This window comes from Oxyura jamaicensis, chromosome 7 (genome assembly GCF_011077185.1).
Source record: "Oxyura jamaicensis isolate SHBP4307 breed ruddy duck chromosome 7, BPBGC_Ojam_1.0, whole genome shotgun sequence".
In the NCBI taxonomy this organism is placed as follows: domain Eukaryota; kingdom Metazoa; phylum Chordata; class Aves; order Anseriformes; family Anatidae; genus Oxyura; species Oxyura jamaicensis.
In genome coordinates, this window is record NC_048899.1 from 38,463,610 (window position 1) to 38,481,661 (window position 18,052).

General features: G+C 49.6%; 1 protein-coding gene across 2 annotated transcripts in view; it reads left to right on the plus strand.

Annotated features, from left to right (window-relative positions):
- KCNJ3 (potassium inwardly rectifying channel subfamily J member 3) overlaps positions 1-18,052 on the plus strand; it is a 36,866-nt gene that overhangs the window by 4,494 nt on the left and 14,320 nt on the right. For both annotated transcript variants that reach the window (XM_035331828.1, XM_035331829.1), the window contains one exon: positions 498-714. In XM_035331828.1, coding sequence (XP_035187719.1) covers positions 498-714 — 217 coding nt within the window. The remainder of the gene's footprint in view (positions 1-497; positions 715-18,052) is intronic.

Below are 18,052 nucleotides of genomic sequence, written 5' to 3' on the forward strand. Positions count from 1 at the left end.
TGGTTCGAAGCGTGGGGAGCGAGGGGATTTCGTTTCAAGCAGCGATTTAACATGCTGGGGGCCGTGCACGACAAACACAAATTTACAAAACCCGAAAGGAAAACAGTGGCAAATTCTGTACTAAGAATACTGACCAGGAAGGGCTGTAGCGTGCTGTTCCTGCTTCTTCACACCACGGAGAGCAGGAGTCAGAAGTGAAGGGGGTGAGAGCGTGGCTGCGGGCTGTGCTGATGGCAGCTCCAGCACGGGCTGTTAGAACGTGCTTTATAATGTCCTGGTGGACAGCGGTAGCTACAGCAGCAACAGCTTTCCTGGGCTTTTTTTTTTTTATATTGGTCTAAATGACAGTGATGTCCAAGCTCTCTTGGAAAACTCTACATTGGGTGGGTGTTGGCCGTTGTTCGGCAGCGGCGGGGGGCCCTTGCTTTTTGGGGAAGCCGGCGGGTGCCGTGGCCGCCCTGACTGCTCTCTCTGCTCTCCCCTCGCTGCCGCTGCAGTCCCGCCAGACCCCGGAGGGCGAGTTCCTGCCGCTCGACCAGCTGGAGCTGGACGTGGGCTTCAGCACGGGGGCCGACCAGCTGTTCCTCGTCTCGCCGCTCACCATCTGCCACGTGATAGATGCCAAGAGCCCCTTCTACGACCTCTCGCAGCGGAGCATGCAGACGGAGCAGTTTGAGATCGTCGTCATCCTGGAGGGCATCGTGGAGACGACGGGTGAGTAGCGGCAGCGCCAGGCACCGGTTCGCGAGCAAGATGTGCCGAACGCTTCCAGGCAGCCAAAGTCTTGTTTTCACTCGGAGTGAAAACATTTGGGTTTTTTTGGGAGCGTGTTGTTTCCAAGGCGATGCTCCCTGCGGGAGGTGAAACCCCCACTGCATTTGCACTGAGATTTTTTCCTTCGTGGTGGGCAGAGCCTGGGCGCTGGAGCCTGGTGCCGAGAGCAGTCGCCGTGCCCTGCTCTGCTTTCTGTGCTCTGGCATCAGTGGGGGGCACCAGCACGTCTTGTACCATTTTTCCAGGGTTTCTGTGCTTTTCTAGCACGGGAGATAATCCCCGCAAACGTTGGGCCCTGGTGTTTTGGTAAGGCCAACCTGACGCCCCATGAGGCTGGTGACAGCAGAGATGAATCGTTGGTGCTTTTCAAGAAATCCTCCTGCTATTTGCATGGCTGGCTCGTGTACGGGTTTCAATGCTGACACACAGACCAGAGGACTCCAGGTTTTGGGTTGTATTTTTTTTTTTAGCAGAACTGTTTTAAGCACAACTGGTTGCAGAACAGGAGTTTTGTATATAGCTCGTTACAATTTTAAAACCAAGTCGTGTGTTGGTATACTTCTGAGTTTATTTTTGTAAATATTCTCAGTGTAGACGTTATACACAGAACAACAAGAAAAGGAAGTATTTTCTGAATCTATCAAGCCAAACTCATGTAGGCTTGCAAATGCCGTGACCTAGTTTTATGAAATGAGACGAATATTGGGTAAAATAGAGCACAGTAATTCTATCTTGATGAAACATGGAAGGATGAAAGGTTTTGGAAAAAAAAAAACACATTAGAAATGTGAGTAAAGGAGAACGGAGGAGAAGTTGAGGAGGAAGAGACCCGAGGAGCAACCTTGCCCAAAAGGTGCCTGTTTTTTAGGGGAGGAGAGGCGGGTGCTCTGTGGGGTTACTGCGGACTCTGGGGCAGCCCTTGGTCCCAGGGGAGCGCGGAGCCAAGCACCTGCAGGACGCCAGCACCCGCTGGAGCCGGGCCCGTAGACATAACCCCTGGTAAAGCAAAGTGCCTGGGCCCTGTCGGCGGGGAGCCTTAGGCAAGCTGGGTTACTGTGCGTGGAGATCGCGTGCTGCGGAAACCTTCCCCCTAAGCCAGGTTTGCCTCTAGCAGCCCACGATCACCCTGGAGGAGAAGCAATAATTTGAAGGGAATTATTATAAATATTTTTAGAAATATATAAAAAATAATGTGCAGCTTGCCCTGTTGGGCTTCTTGCAGCAGAAGCTGGTAGGGAGCTGGGTCCGCGCTTCCCTCCCAGCGTAAGGCAGCCAGGTGCCCTTGCTGCAGGGTGCAAACCATGTCAGGAGGCAACCCAAGTTTTAAGTGTCTGCTGGCGTGGAGAGAGCGGCGAAACTGCGGAGACCAGAAATAACTTGCAGTTGTTTAGGAACCAGGGTGCTATTTTCGGGTCGGTGTAAAAATGCTGCCTGTTTTTCAGTTTGTCTGTGAAAGCCAGTCATGAATGTGAAGATTTTTTTTCCAATTAATTCAGATTGCGTGCAGCTGGAAGGAGAGCTGTGGAGTGCCGGTGGGCCTCACGGGGCCGGGTGAGCCCCGATTATGCTGTGTGCGGATTGGGGAGCCCGGCCCGATGGTGAATGTGTGGGCTGGAGGAAGCTGAGATAAACCCTGGATGATTTGCAAAGGAGCCGAAGTGACGTCTGTGGTTGGAGGGACCTGCAATGGATGAGAAGGGTCTGGGAGCCCAGCACAGGTCTGCTCCGTGCCAGCCCAGGGGTCAGGGCAGGGGCTGGCAGCTCAGCCCAAGTGCCGCACGTAAGCACTTCTGGGCTCCCTTTGTACCGCTGGGAGTGGTGCTTAATTTAATTACAGATGCAACCTGTGTGCAGCCACCCATTACCCTTCTATCAGTTTCTGCATGAAAAACACGATCCTTATTTTATATCATTAAGTTTTATATAGTCTGAAGTCCAAATGCCTCGAGGAACTGTGCCTCCCCAGGGCCAGGCCGGGGGGGTTTGGGCAGCCTGGGCTGCTGGGAGCCCACGGCACCAGCTGGGCTTTAAGGTCCTCCAGCCCAAACCCCTCTGCAGCTCTTTGAATTGGATTTTAAAACTTAGAAGGCTGTAATTCAATACTGGAACACCGCAAAGATGGGTGAATTTGTGCAATTACGCAGTCTTGGCATTTGGTTTCCTTCCAAAGGTCTGAAAGTCAGGTTCAAGCGGTGCCGTGCGGCGTGCCTGCTCCTGTGCTGGCTCCGGTGGGGGCTGCGTCTGCCCGCGAGCGGTGTGGGCTGTGACAGGGTGTCTCTGCTGGGTGTCCCTGGGGACTGTCGTCTGAGATACAGCTGGACTTCAGCTCTAACATTTCTCTGTGAAAGCGGCTCATTCCACTGGGAAGCGGATGGGGACGGTTGGACCAGTTGGTCTTGGAGGTCTTTCCCAGCCTTAATGGTTCTGTGATGGCTTCGTTCCCAAGCAGTGCTACGTGTGCTGAGCAGAGCAGCGGTTTTAGGAGAAACTTTCCCCCGGTGTTAGCGGCATTATTTTGCTCCTGGGCTGTGCCTACCGCTTGAGAAGGCAGTCGGAGGATCTCAGAAAGCAACGTGGCTTCTCGACGTTGCCATTCAGCAACCATCTAACACAGATCATTTTCTAAAGTCGCTGTATTATTTTCTGTTTTTGTAATATTGACTTGAAGAGCTTCAGGACCGTGGAGGTAAGTCGCCTTTTGCAGGCCCCAGAAACGCAGTGCAGAACCGCACTCGGTGCTTGCCGCTCTGGTCCTCGCGGTGCGCTGCAGCTGAGCAGGCCTTGCCAGGGCTGTCCTAGGGGAATTTTTGCTAATGATCATTTGTAGCACATTTAACAGAAAAGGCTTTGATATTCATCAGTTGTGCAGCTTCCAGAGTTTTAAAGGGAGATCTGGTGCTTTCTGCCTACGCTCCTGCTTTGTTTTTCAAGTAAATTATTTTGTGTGTGTGCCCAAAGAGTGCTGAGGAATTGTGCTCGGATCCGCAGCATCCCTTGTAATTAACTGGGTGCTGACGCATGTGTCTTGTGTCTCTTGGAGGTCTGCTGGTCCCAAAGTCAAGAATTAGGCAGCAGGCAAATAATAGTAAATAGCAAAAATACTTGTTTCATGACATACTCTCCGCTGTTCTTCTGTTTGTATCGACGTGACAGAAGCAGCCTTTGGTCTGAAACAGAACAAAGTGAGAATGAGAAGGTGTAAAACAAATACAGACTTGTGGTAAGCAAAGGGAGACTGTGAGATGATGAGAGGCACCGGAGGGATCAGTGGGGTTGATTCAGGGCTCTTTACATGTTTGATATTTTGAAACGCTTCAGCTGTGACCTATTCTGTAACTCCTGATTCCAAACGACGCCTAGCAATCCAGTGGGGTCTGGTGCATGCTGAGGTCCTGGATGCCTCTTGGGCAGCGCAGGAATTCCTCCCACAGCTCTTTGTCACCGGAATTTGGAGTCCCTGTGCTGCGTTTTGTAGGTGCTTGAAAAGAGCCACGAGAGAAAGGAAGCCTTTGCTGGCCCTCGTGCTGCAGGGCTGCACTCTCTGGACCTTTTATTAGCCTTACTAAGGTGAGAAACTGTGCCTCCCTTTATCCTTTGTAAAGTTGGGCACAGCGGTGCCGAGCATCTCTCTGCTATAATCCATGTGTTTGTAAAAATAGGAATTTAGCACTCCTGATGGCATTTGGCCCGTGTCAGCTTGTTCTTTTGATCGGGACGTGGAGCCTCTTGGTTTTCTCTGTCAGGTGCTTATGAAGATTTTTTTTTTCTTTGACTTTGTTTTCTGCGTTAAACTTCTGATATGCAATGCTACCAAGGGGGGCAGAGGATTAGCAAATGTATACAATAAATTTTGTGTTGACTGTCTGCAGGGACAGAAAAGATTTCTTGGAGAAGTTTAATGAGTTGTTTAAGCAGGATCTTCTTGCTTGTAAGTCCCACTTGGCTGATTAAAATCACCGTTTCCGATGCCTTCTCTCATTAAATCATATGAAAATGATCTCTCATAGATACCTCCCAACTTGATTAAATTAATTTACTGCCTAGTCACCGAAGTTTTAATTTCCAGAAATGTAAACATTTCCTTCTGCTTTCCATGCCCTCCATTGCAGCTTTTAGGTTGCTTAGATAACATCACGAGGTGCATTTTTCAGGCTCCTAAGGGCTAAGTTGAGGGGTTTCTGTGCCACAAAAACCAAGCCCCAGGGCGCTCCCTGCAAACATCCGAGGGTGCTGGGGCAGGCTCTGGGTCTTTGGTTCTTTCGGGGCCATGGAGCCTCGGCTAGTGATGGAGGGGTTGAGTAGCTGAAATGCTCAAACAGCTTTTCTAAATGCAAAGATGGTTATGATTCATAAGGGTAATTGCTAATCATTTTGAATTATTTTTGATACATATCCAGCCCCTCCATTATTATGATAGCATATAATTTTGAAGAACACTCAAAGCGTTTATTTTCACAACCTATTGTCCTGATCTCACATTGTTGTGATGGAGAATTCTCAGCTCCATTGTCAGCCCTGGAACAGCAAAACTTGCAGGTGCTGTTGAAGGGGAGAACAAGTTTTGACTCTTATTCTGCATTCCCTTTAAGGGCCCTTGCCTCTGCGTGTATTTAGGAATACAAAGCCTTTTAAAATTGGAGCATTATCCTGCGACTTGCTGATAAGCGGCGGAAATTGCTAAAAGATGATGAACTGTTAATAAGAACGTACAGAAACCTGGCAGGAATGGTGTCTGAATCCATTTTCAAAACTCATTAAGTGTTATTTTGAAAACCTTTTAACACCATTTTCTGATTAAAGAAATCAAACAGCTTGCCATGCTTTTTAATTAAATAAGTAGAGAATGGAATCAAAGACATATCTCACTGTTTTTACCTTTAAAAACACGAATAGCTTAAATTATGGAAATGAGGGTCTTCGTGGAAAGGTTTCTCTCAGAAATGGATACTTGTGAATGATTTCAAACCCGAAACAACTTGACTGAACAAAGAACCGTAATACAAATCTGAAAGCTGGTGTGATTTAGATAATTTCTAGAGCTATTTAAAAACGTTTTTCCTATGCATTATTCCCAAGGTCACTTAGCTGTGAAGAAACTGCAGTGCGAATTGAGCAAATTTAGAGTTGGAGCAAAAAAAAATGTCTTTATTCTGGTTTTATCTTACCATTCATATTTTGGGGTTTGGCTATTTTTGTTGGTTGGTTTGTGCAGGTGATGGCAAAGTGTTGTGGGCAGAGGTGCAAGAGAGCACAGATGGTCCGGGGGTACTCTGGATAACCCCAGCCGAGGGTCAGGCTGAGCCGAGCGCTGTGCAGTGGGGCTGCACCGTGGGGCTTCCACCCGGGCACGGACGTGGTGGTGACAGCATCACGGCTGTGCTGGTGTGGGAGCCGCCCGTCTGAACCGCTTCTCCCCTTCATCGCCGCTGCTGCACGACTGAGAGACGTCGGCGCGATGTGTGTGGCTGGAAAGATGGGAGGAGAACAGTTCAGCGGGTCTGCCTAACGAGAGGGGTTTGTTCTTCTTTTGTTCTTTGTGATTTTTTTTAAACTTAGCCTAAACATGATAAAATAGCCACTTAAAATGTGACGGTCTCAGCAGCTCACCACATCTGTTTCCAGCGCTGGCGTTGTGTAGAATCTGCTAGTGGAAAGAACAGGATCCATTGGAGGTGCAGGCGCGGACATTTGTCACTGTCAAACAGGGATGCGCTGAACAGCCACAGCTTTCCCCCGACCCTGCGGCTGGGCCAGGTACAACCAGCTGGGTCAAAAACGGGGGAAAAAAGGGAATTTGCTTCGATGTCTAGGCATTGCCTCTAGAATAGCCACGATGGGCAGTCTGACCTGGCTGCAGCCCTCTGCTGTGTGTACTGAAGGTGCATCGCCGATGGGTAGCGCTCGGAGAAGCTACCGAAAATAGATTGAACCAACACAAACTGAAAAGTGAAGGTGAATACATACGGTGAGAACCTGGTCTTAAATTAGTTCTTAATTTAAGGTTATGGTCCATAACCTTTTCTTTGGATTTTATCTAAAAATGTAAATCTCTCTGCGGAAATCTGCATTTCAGATGGGTGCAGGGAGGTGGTGAGAAGAATGAAAATGAAATCATGGAAAGTAGGCACTTTTTTTTTTTTCCCTTGGGTAGCTTCTGCTTTGGTGAATTAATTATTTATGACTTATAAATGCTTAGGATTTTTTAACGATAATGAAAGGATCTAAGGTTCAGTGGAAATGTAGCAAAAGCAAATGGGTTTGTGTGCTGTTTGTAAGGAGAAGCAGCTGGAGGAGAGCAGTTTTGGTAACTGCATCCCTTATGTAACTCGCAAGCATTGAATCTCGGCTAACATAGACCTCCTGCTTGAGGCAGAAATTCCCCAGAGTACTGAATTCCACTGCATAAAACCTTCATGGCTCTTTCTCCTTTTTTTTCTTAGATGCCTTTAGAGATACAGAAGAGAAAAATGGTAGTGGTTTTAATCTGGAGCTCTGCAGGAGCTTTCCTTTCACCATATATAAGCTGAGTAACTGGTGATTCATCAGAAGTCATGCCTTTGTTCAAATACTTGTTCACGCTTAATCACACAGAGTACGTTCGTCTTGAATGCGCGAAATGCTGTGGTCTGTGGTGGAGTGAGGGGTGCTCCCTGCATCCCGGCCCTCTCTGCCCCTCTCAGGGAGATTGGAAAGCCAGCGAGAAAGCTCTGCAGCGCTCAAGCTGTGCTGTTTCCCTCCTATTGCTTTTTTCAGTTAATAATAAACCTGAATAGCAGGCCTTAGCTTCATTCTCGTCCTCTTATCACCACGGTATCTCTTGCTGGGCTGTGTAAAAGATTTAGTGGTTTTCCATATTTCTGGGCAGAAAAACAAAGCTTTGGCTAAAGCAGTCCCGGCACTGGAGTCACAAGGATGGTTGTGTGGATCTGTACGGAGACCAGCTTAATGTCGCCCACGTTGTGCCGCGTGCATATTTTGTAGAGTAGCTGTCCCCGTGGTGGTTCAGCCCGGGTTGCCCGCAGATGCCCGCCGGGTGCCAGCCAGCGGTGCCCGGCCACAGCAGCTCCTCCCAGGGGTGCTCCTGCTCCAAAGGAGATGGCTGCGACCAGAAGTGCAATGAACGAGTTGATTGCCTCACCCCTGGCTCAGATGAAACCCTCAGAACTGTCACTTGCTAATATCGACCTGATTGAAATCCAGGTGGGTCAAGTTGCCTCTTGCTGTTACCGCATTTGTGCAGAGTGAGGAAATGCGGGCAGGAATCCCAGTGCCCGGGGGTCCATGCTGTCTAACCAGGGCCATACAACGATGGAGAGCTGTCAGCCGTGGTCCTGGACACCCCCAAAATCCCAGGAGGGCTGGCGTAGGATGGGGTGCTCACCTCTGAGCAGCACAGACACCAGGCTGGGGATCCAGCATCGCCATCGCCACCAGTGGAATTCAATGGGAATGGAAGGGAAATTCTTCCACTCTCAGTTGGCGCAGCAAATACTTCCAGGTGTTGCACTTCTTACGCATTTTCTCATAGACTGCATCTTTCTCGTTTTTTCTTGTTTGTTAATATTATTGTAAAATATTATTTAAAACTTCAATTTTGCAGGATACTCCAGTTCTTTCCTCTTTGGCTGCCCCATTCCTCTGCCTTAGGAGGAAACTAAGCTGGTTTCACCTTATTTGCTCTGGCCAATCCAGCTTTGCTCTTGCTTGCAACTTTGCTGTCTTCTGGCTATTGGAATTGTTTGGTTATTTTGTGCAGTATTTTCTGTGGTTTGAAGTTAGCCTGGGCTGTAATTGCCCGTCCCCTGCCTGTCCCTCCGTTCGCACTGCGGGTGCTGCGGCTGCCCCCGTCCTGTCAGTTCTCATAAATGTGTTACGGTGCCCCGATCGCTGCAGCCGATGCTCTGAGTACGTAAGGACACGTTGTGTGAACCCTCACTGGATCTGGAGCATCTTAGGTAGTTTCTAAGCCCGCTTTCGGCATCCTGAGTTCGGACTCCTGTGCTGATGCTAGCTGTTCTAGCCAGCTGATCGCAGCTAAATGTTTTAGTGAAGACTAAAGCTAGAAAGGCCAAAAGGTCCCTTCTTACTAGCTCTTTCTCCCTGTTCATCAGTGAAGTATTTCTCTCCTTAATTCGCCTTTTAATATCCTCTGGGTTGTTGCTGGATTTAGAGAGCTTTGGCATTTGCAGTTGCTGAGGTGAGCCTGCCGTTGTGGCATCTCCTTGACCATTACGGGCAGAGGGCTCGTCAGACACTGTCTGCTTCTGAAGGAGCACTGAGGAGGCAAGCAAGCCAAACGATTCTGCAATATCAGGGAGTGAAAAACAAGACTGGAAATGCTGCTAGGTGCTATGAGAAACCTGCGCCTGGTGGCCAGGTCTGTGAAGCCCTCTGGCTTGACTTCAGTTTGCACACCTGGATTAATTAGTATTGTGTTGGCTGGAAAACAAGCAGCTAGAGCAGTTCGTGCTTTTCCATATTCCTTTCTTCCTTTTAATTAGAAATTTTCATATTTACAAAATTAAAAAAAATCCTGGTGCCTTTTCATTCCGTGGAAATTCTGTGCTTCCCGAGGAATGCAGGGGTCTGCAGTCACTGCTGGGCAGCAGAGTCCTTCGTTCACAGATGGCTTTCCTCCTGAATTTAATACTACTTGTCACAAAACCAATGTTGTTTTTTTTTGTTTGTTTGTTTTTTTTAATTAATTGATTAATTTCATCCGGGAATTCATCTATAAAGACCTGCGGTGTTCATTACTGAGCACTCCCCAGCTAGACATACCGATCAGGATCCTAACCCATACACATAAACAAACACAAAGCTCTTTTTATCCTGCCTTGCAGTTAGAAATACCCTTACTAGCAAGGAGCGGGTTGTCAAGTGGCAGTGATCAGGTGAGCTGTTTCTAACCCCATCTGTTCAGGTTCCCTCACTGCTTGCAGACCTCATCCCGACAGGCACAGCTGCTGCCACAGCCGATTTCCTTGCTCCTGTCCTCGGACATAACCACAAGCTTTAAGGAACTGCCCCGGTTCAGAAGGGCACGAACCAGATGAGGCCATGCTGTGTGCCAGGCCCCTCAGCCCCTGAAAGTCCAGCACTGTGTACGTTTCAGTGATGTCTTAAGGGTTTCACTGTGAATTGTTTCTGCAAAGAGCGAGGGTAGCAACTTTGTATGACTATCAGTGGAAACCTTCACTGATTTCAGGAGTTCCCAGGGAGCATCTGAATTGTCAAAGATTTACTTGAATTCCCAAGAAGAAAATAAGCGGTCATTCTGTCTGCTTTGGACATGAGTAGTCTTTTAATTCTTTAACATTTCCATAATCACTTACGTTGACATTTTTAACTTGTTGAACGTTTCACATGCTTTTTATTCTAGAATGAAATCACTGAAGCAACAGCCTTTATAACAACCCCTCCCAGGGCTGTGGATGACATAGAGGCGCTAGGATGAGTTTCAGTTCCTGCAGATCCCTTGGTGTTTTTTTATGCTTTTTTCTTTTTTTGTTTTTGGCTGATACTGGGCCAGATCACTGGGTGATAGGCCAGCAGAGTGTAGTGAATCCAGTACATGGGTAGATGTAAGTATAAATACCTGCTGAGCATATATGAGCTATATATATACATATGGATAAATAAGTTTGCTGTTGGCAGGCTGCAAAGGGAGGCCACGGCAGCCTTATAGCTGTGGCATGGGTGCGTGTGTGTGCACGGGCAGGTGTGCGTGTGGATGAGCGTGCAGCCCAGCAGAGAGCACGCGGAGGAGCAGGGCTGCGTGTCCTCCCAGCACGCGGGTTTGCCACGGATCGGTGGGGGTGTGAGTTGGGCTGGTTTGGTGCAGCGTGCCGCTGCAGCTAGCGAGTGAGCTGGGCTTGTTTTCCGCCGACGCTGCTGGATGGAGCCTGCCAGCCCCCCTGCTCCCATCTGCTGCTGCTTCTCGCTCCTCGCCGCCCAGGCTCCGCAGCAGCTCGCGGTGGCGATGCGTCTGGCTATGCCGAGGGATGCGAGCTGGAATTGGGAGTGCGGGGAAAACCAGTAACTCCTGGTTCCCTGCTCTGGTAGGAGGCTCACGGAAAGACATTTTTCTTTCAGAAATGCATTTTCTTTAACTTCCATCAGTGAAGCCCATTTCCTTAAAACTCCATCTATTTTTTTCTCATAGTGAAACCTTGATAGCAAAGCTCAACCAATTCATACAGGGGACCACACAAAAGCGTCGGGAAAGAGAAGGTGTGAGATGAGGGGGTTTTGTTGGGTTGTACAGCACAGAGGAGAGCACTCAAGGACTGGGGATCTGTTCTTGAAATTAAGATGTTTCTTTCCCAGTTATAAGTATCACAAATTCTGGTTAACAGGGTAAGATGGGCAGCACAACCTTGTACGGCTGGGAAGGCACCAGGAGAAGTCCCCAGACATCGGTGAATATTTTAAAGTAACACACTGGAGTACCAGTAAGGCTTCAGCTTCCAGGACCAATTTCTGTTTCTGTGGCTGGGTCGGGTCTGTAGCATCCGTGCGGCTCGGCGGTGGCTGCAGGGAGGCGCTGGCCAGCAGGGGCCAGGTCCACATTCAGACTTTGGCTGGGTGTGGGGCTGGCTCTGCATCCCTCAGCTCTGGCTGCGAGCAGCAGGAGCAGGGCTTCAGGCTTTCAGCCTCCTGGGCAGCCCTGCCCAACGCAGCGCTGTGGGCAGCTCCTGGGCTGTGTATGGGAACAGGCCCTCGGGGACCAAGGGTTCTGAGAGGTGGCACAGACTGGGGGGACCTGCAGGAGACGGAGACAACTGCTTTCCTTCCGAAGCAGGAGGAACCATCTGAAAGCAGATTATATGGCAGACTGTTAATAAAGCCCTGGCTCCAAACGTCGATAACGTACCTTGCATAAAACATCCGGTGATGTACCCTGTGTGTGCATCTCCTTCACTACTGTAGGTAGAGGTACTGGTGAGAAAATACACGGCTAATGCCTAGAGCTTGCTTTCTTCTGGGAAAAAAAAAAAAAAAAAAAAAAAAAAAAAAACAAGCCACATTTCACCCTTCTTAAATGTGGTCCAAGCTCATCCAAGGGGGGCTTGGGGGCAAAGCGCAGGAGCAGGGGATGTTGTGCTGAGGAGGGGAGGAAGGGAAGCCAGGCTCCTTTGAGAAGGCAATAAAATGAAGTTAAAAATATTAACTTAGTTAGGACGAAGAACTGTCTGCTGACTCTGTTTCTTGTTGCTCTGCATGTTATTAATCATGGTCTCGGTGTCCTTGCCACTCCCGGGAAGCTCGGTTTGTGCAGTCTGTTCTCGCCCGCTGCCTGCCCTCCTGCATCGTCGCAGCTGGAAGGGTTCACCACGGGGTACGAGGAGGGCTGGCTCTGCTTTGGGAGCCACGGCTGCACCCGCGGGCAGGGCGTGAAGCCTGCACCCCACATGTCCCGTGCTGCTGGAGCCTTGGCACGGGTCCTGGGGCTCACAGGAGAAAAAATTCCTCTGTCTTGGCGATGTTTGGCTGGGAAAGAGAGTGATAAACTGGAGTGTGCTCCCTGCTGCGAAATCAGGGCTGCCTTACCGTGCTGCCTGAGATGAATGCCTTGTCACAAAACTTCTGGCTGCTGGGTTGCGGCTGCAACTCTTCTCGTGTATTTAACAGTCGTACTGGGTCACTGGTGCAGCTTCCCCAGCCCACTGTGACACAGAGGAAGGTTTCCCTCCAGTCCTGGGAACTGACAGCGTTTCTCACCTTGTAAAAAAATCCGCAGAAGTGCAAGTGCAGGCTGGGCTCGAAAACCGAACTTGATGTCAATGCGGTAGTTAGGAGACAAATACACGGCAAATTGTAGAATATTCACTTTCTGCTTTTACATGGAATAGAAATTAAATAAAATAAATTCAACTGAAGTTTTTTAGCCAGGTGACTAAGCCGTTGTTCATCAGAATGGCAGGTGCAGCTCTGGTTTCTAGTAGCATTCCTTCTGACGGCGGGGTTCTCACCGTCTGCAGCGTGCCAAGCTGGGACCAGCGTGGACGTTTCGCGTCCCTTCCCAGTATGTGCTCTGTTTTTTTTTGCCTGCTGTGGCTGCACGATGGGGTGCGGGCGCTGCTCTGTGCCCATCCCTGGGACAGGGCTGCTGGGACGGCTTGTAAAGTGCTAACAAACACAAGGGGTGGGCTGGGTGATGGAGTGGAGGCACCTGAACACCTGCACTGGTTTCCTATCTGCAGGAGTGAGTTGATTAAAAAGCCAGGGAAAAATGAATTCAGTAGGATTCAGGAAACATAATAAACAAAGTCAATGTTTTGGGCTAGGACTGAGGTCACTCCGCATGCTGCTGAGTATTTTAGTATAGTGTGAGCTGCTTACTCATATTTTTGGATGCTCGTTTAGAGTGCTGCACTTAGCGGACTTCATTATTGAGCCCATTTTATTGCTCAGTGACTCACATCACAGCTCGTGTGTCAGATGCTGTGCTGCGCTTGAGCTGCAGTTACCGGAGTTATTCTGCTTTTTGCCTCGTGGAAAGGGCCACCAGGGCTGAGGCTCCCCGTATCAGGCTGCTGTGCCCGGCCGTGGGCCTGGTGTCCGGTGGCACCCGGGAGGTGGCGAGGACACCTCTTGCAGCATCGGGTTGTTGTCAGCTGCGGGGGAAGCATCATCAGCTCTGCTTTCACCTGCAGCACTGGAAGAAGAAATAAATCAAAGCAGGCAACGCGAGCTTCCCCGTTCTGCAGAAAATACGTCTGCAGTCCTGCTAAATGGCGATTTCATGCTCGACTGAGAGCAGAGCCCTTTGGTGATACTTAAAACTTAGCAAGCATTATGCTCTTTACATTTATAAATACCCACGTGGCCTCTCATTCTGCAGTTTAATTTAGGGTGTTCTTGGTGTTTACACGTCCGGGTGGGGGAGAAGTGCAGTGAGGGCACCCAAATGCACCAAAATGCAGGCTGCCCCCGTGGGGGTATTCTCAGTAAAGTATCGGTGGTGGTGGCAGAACCCCGCACGTTTTGTCTGAGCTGCTCCTGCCGTGTCTGCCTACCGTGGGCAAAGTGCTCAGCACAGGCTGTGCTTGCGGGGCACAGAGGGTCGATGTGTCCGTGTGTGTCACCACATGGCCTCGGGAGAGGGGGCTACGGGTCCTGGGAACAGCTCCCTTGCCCCAGGGGCATCATTTTCTATAGTTTTATTGTCCCTTTATTTTTTTTTTCTCCTTACCTATTAACTCCCAGTAGGTCTGTACCATATTACTCGTACAGCAGTTTCAGAAATCCCCACGCAGCAAACTCAACCCTTCTGTTTTGAGTAACAGCATGCAAAATCCAGCTACTTCTAAGCAAAGGAACGGTGTGGCGTGGCCGCCACGCAGCAAGGTGCGGTGCGGACCAGCGGCTGCGCGGTGCCTGTGCACAAGCCGGCTGTAATCCTCCGCCTCTAGCTCTTGGAACTTTCCAGTCAATTGACTTCCAAGGCTGGAATTTTTTATGCTTGGTCTTTGCTTAGAGGAAAATATGTTTGGGCAAGTTGGTAGACAATAAATGGTTGTGTTTTGTGGAGTGTGCGTTCATGGTACGCAGCCGCCCGCTCGCTGACTGCTATAGGCAGCTTTGTTGGCGGGCAAAGAGGAGAAATGCAGCAAGAGGTAGAGTTAGCATTGCTGAAATAATGGTTTCTCGTTTGACCTGATTCCAGTCTGCTGGCACATATGACTTGCTCCTCGATTGCCTGAGGATCCCTAAATGCCGAGAGCCTCCATATCGTGAGGCACAGTTTCCCTGTGTTTCAGGGGGAGCTCGTAAGGCTGGGGCTAGCCTCTGAATTCCCAGAAAGTTTCCCATTTTTGAAAAAACTTGTCTTATGTCAAGCGATTCATTTCTTAGTGAGTGTTAGGAAAAGCCTTGGCTGTGGTTTGATTTCCGGCATCCGCAGTGTTTTCTTAGGAGCTGTCGTTTGCGGTCACTTTTTAACCAAAATACAAGTGCCAGCTTTTGTTTTACCGCATGGGTCACGCAGCAGATCACGCAGCAGCTCCTCGGCCATTCCCAGCTGCCAGAAGATGGCTTATACTGAAGAACCATTGATTTTTCAGAGAGTGGTCTGCAGCGTGCCAAGCCGCTGCCACGGTGATGCATGACTTAGGGGCAGGCAAAGTGCTTCTGCGGGGCCTGTGGTCGCGGTGCCGTGACCGCGGCTGCGCTCAGAACACCGCTGGGTACGCTGCTCAGGTGGCCCACGTGCTCTTCGGAGCCCGGTCTGATTTTGGCAGCCAGGTAAGGCTGTGGGAAGAGTAGTGGGTAGCCTTCACTCTTTCCCCTCTGCCTACGGAGAGGAAGCTAACGCCCTGAGAGGCCGTCCGAGTTCGGAGGCTTTCTGCTGCCTGCTGAAGCTCTCCTGTCTCCTTGCCAGCCCCATCCATGGGCAGATGAACCCAGAAGTGACACTGGGGCAGGTCACCAGAAGTGCAGTGCTGGCTCACCTCACGGTGGAGGCGCAGAGCTCACCCCGCTGTCTGTTCCCGGGGAGATGCCCACATTTCCTGGGGGAAGCAGGTGTCAGGGCAGGCATCGGGTCCACGGGACCGTCCCAGGACAGCGGCTGCTGGCCGTGCTGCCCGGCTGCATCGGGGCATGGGGGGCATCCCGCTGCCTGCAGGAGCGGCCTGCTGCAAAGTTGTTGGTGGGATTTCACATGGGCGAGGGAAAAAAAGCCCCAAATGCTGACACTTGTATATTTTGCAGTACTCTCATGCCAAGCGGCTGTGCTGAAGGCTCGTCCTTCCACCTGACGGCCAGGGTGCACGGTTGTGCGCCTCGGAAACACTAACACGGAGATGTAGAGATAAATGAAGCAAAAACGAGGTGGCCTCTTCAAGCAACAATTTTTCTAACAAGATTTCCTCTGCTCCTTGTTAAGATATTGATCTGCGTTTGCAGCTGGATAGTTCAAGACAAAGCTGAGAGCTCCCATCCCCTGCATAAATAACCCAGGACATGGCGCGACTAATTGTTTGTGATTAAGGACATGTGTATGCTACCATGTCAGACCGCTCTGTGCTGCGTTATGGTCTTTAAATCTTTCTTCTGTCGATGGCTGTTAGCCATTTCACGGTTCTGCATTGCAAAGTGGCTTCTCTGCCAAAGATGTGATGCTTTTGCTCCCTTCTGTGTTGTTTTTAATGTCAGGTGGGTGTGGGTTTGGGGCTGATTTTGGCTTCCGGAGGGCTTTCGGGACCAGAATTACTGAAAGTTGGAACAACTTTAAAGTTAAAATTATGACCGCAGAGCATAGGAAAGTGCAGGGGTAATAAAGACAATGTCTGGTTGGAGCTGTGAATCAATAATATCCTTGTTCCAGCGCTGAATTAGGTTTCCTTTAAGCGCAGAGAGCTGCAGACCCATTTTCCCAGCCCATCGACCGGTCAGAGCACTTTCTGCTGGCGATCCCCCTTTCACCTGCACTTCTGCAGCTGTAATCTTAGTTCCCACATTAAAAACCGCATTTCTGCCCAGTTCACAGCTGCCGTGATAAATGCTGTGAGCGCACTGAAAGTGCAACATCTCTAATTTAGCAATCATTACCCTAGATAATAGGCAGTAAAGAGGCCAAAATGGGTCCAGAAGGTAATCTAACCATAGTCTGTAATGCGTGCTGTCTGCTCCTGGCCATCAGGGAGACGTTTAAGGAAGTGCTAGAGGCCCGAGGTTCCTGGAAAAGCTTTTTCCCATGGCCCTGGGGCCATGCAGATGTTACTAGCTGGTTATACAGTAGATGCTAACTAGTCATGCAGTAGTTACTAGTTAGCTGGTAGCTGATGTTATCTGCTAAGTTCTTCTCTCAGAGTTTTGCTGCCAGATCGGAGCCTGAATGTGCCAACAAGGATTTTGTTGTTGAAGTGAGGAAATAACATCCAAGAAAGAATGGAATTAGGAGAATATTAAAAACAAAAGGAATGGGGAGAATAACACATAACTGATCTAAATTGCAAAAATTATTTTCTTTAATGTATAAGAGCTTAATTTTGACTCTTGAAAAGAAGAGCACAAGATTGCTGTGTTTCTGAAGTGGCTTGCTCTAGCATGAAGATTTATTGTTCAAATCACATTATTACTATTACTCCTAATGGGAAATGACGTTTCTAAGTGGTGCTATTGATGTTGTCTCTTGGAGATGCCTTTTTCTGTTATCCTGTAATACCCTACACTCAGCTACCTCGCCTGGCAAAACACAGCTCCCCTTTGCCTCCCGTCCCTTCCGGAGAACAACGCAGTGCGACGCAGTGGTTTGGTGGTGGTGGTTTCAAGAGAAGCTCAAAAGCTCTGCTGCTCCGTTCAAGTGCCTTATTAGGTCAGTATAGAAGCAGTCGTTATTTTTGGCATCTGAGACAGTAATGCTTTCTAAGAACGATTATCTGTGCCTTAATATTTAAAGCTGCCTCACCGCAGGAGGATTTGGCAGCCGCCGGCCGCAGGCTGTGCCGGTGCCGCAGTGCCGGGCCCTGGCCAGGATGGGGTGGGCAGAGACAGCAACGGGGTGGCTTTGCTGCTTCCCTGTGTGCAGGGCAACTCAACGCAGGGAAAGAGCCATTTCTGCATGTTCTGGGAGCTGAAAAGTGTGGGACGTGGGAGCTCTTGATCTCATCCCTGGCCCAAAGAGCAGGAGTGAGGATGGGAAGGAGCCAGCAGGGCGTTGAACTTGGCAGAAGGGTGCAAGCTGCAGACACTGCCCAGGATTTCCCAGTTACAGAGCTATTGCTCATGTGCATGAGCACTTAAAGTGAGCTTGTACTGCCTGACTGCAGCTAGGAGCTCGCATCTCTCTCGCTTGGTGTGTGTTATTGCTGTGTCTTTTCTTCCTTCACCAAACCATGTAATGCATTGCTTAGAAATTGTCCTTGACCAGCCCAAGTTCACCAACTAGTTGCTCGTTGAAGTGCTCATGTTCTTCTGCCTCTAAAGAGCTGTTCATGTTTACCTGAGTTCCAGTCATTAAAAAACAAACTCGGGAAAGCTGAGCACAATGGGTTGCCCTGCTTATCTTATGTGATTGGCGAAGAGCCAGGCTGAGACTGAGGCAGGGATGCTTCTTCTCAAAATTTTTATAAGAGTTTCTGGAGAGGGCTTAAGCACACAAAGCTATGGCAGCAGCAGAATAGAGAAGTGAACGTAGGCATGCTGCAGTTTTTTTTTTCCTGCCCTGACTCCCCTGCTTGTTGCGACCCCACAGAGGCAGCTGATGGGTGAGGGTGCCTCCAGGGCAGGAGCAGGCATCACCCTGCTGGGGCCCTGTGTGCAGGCTGGC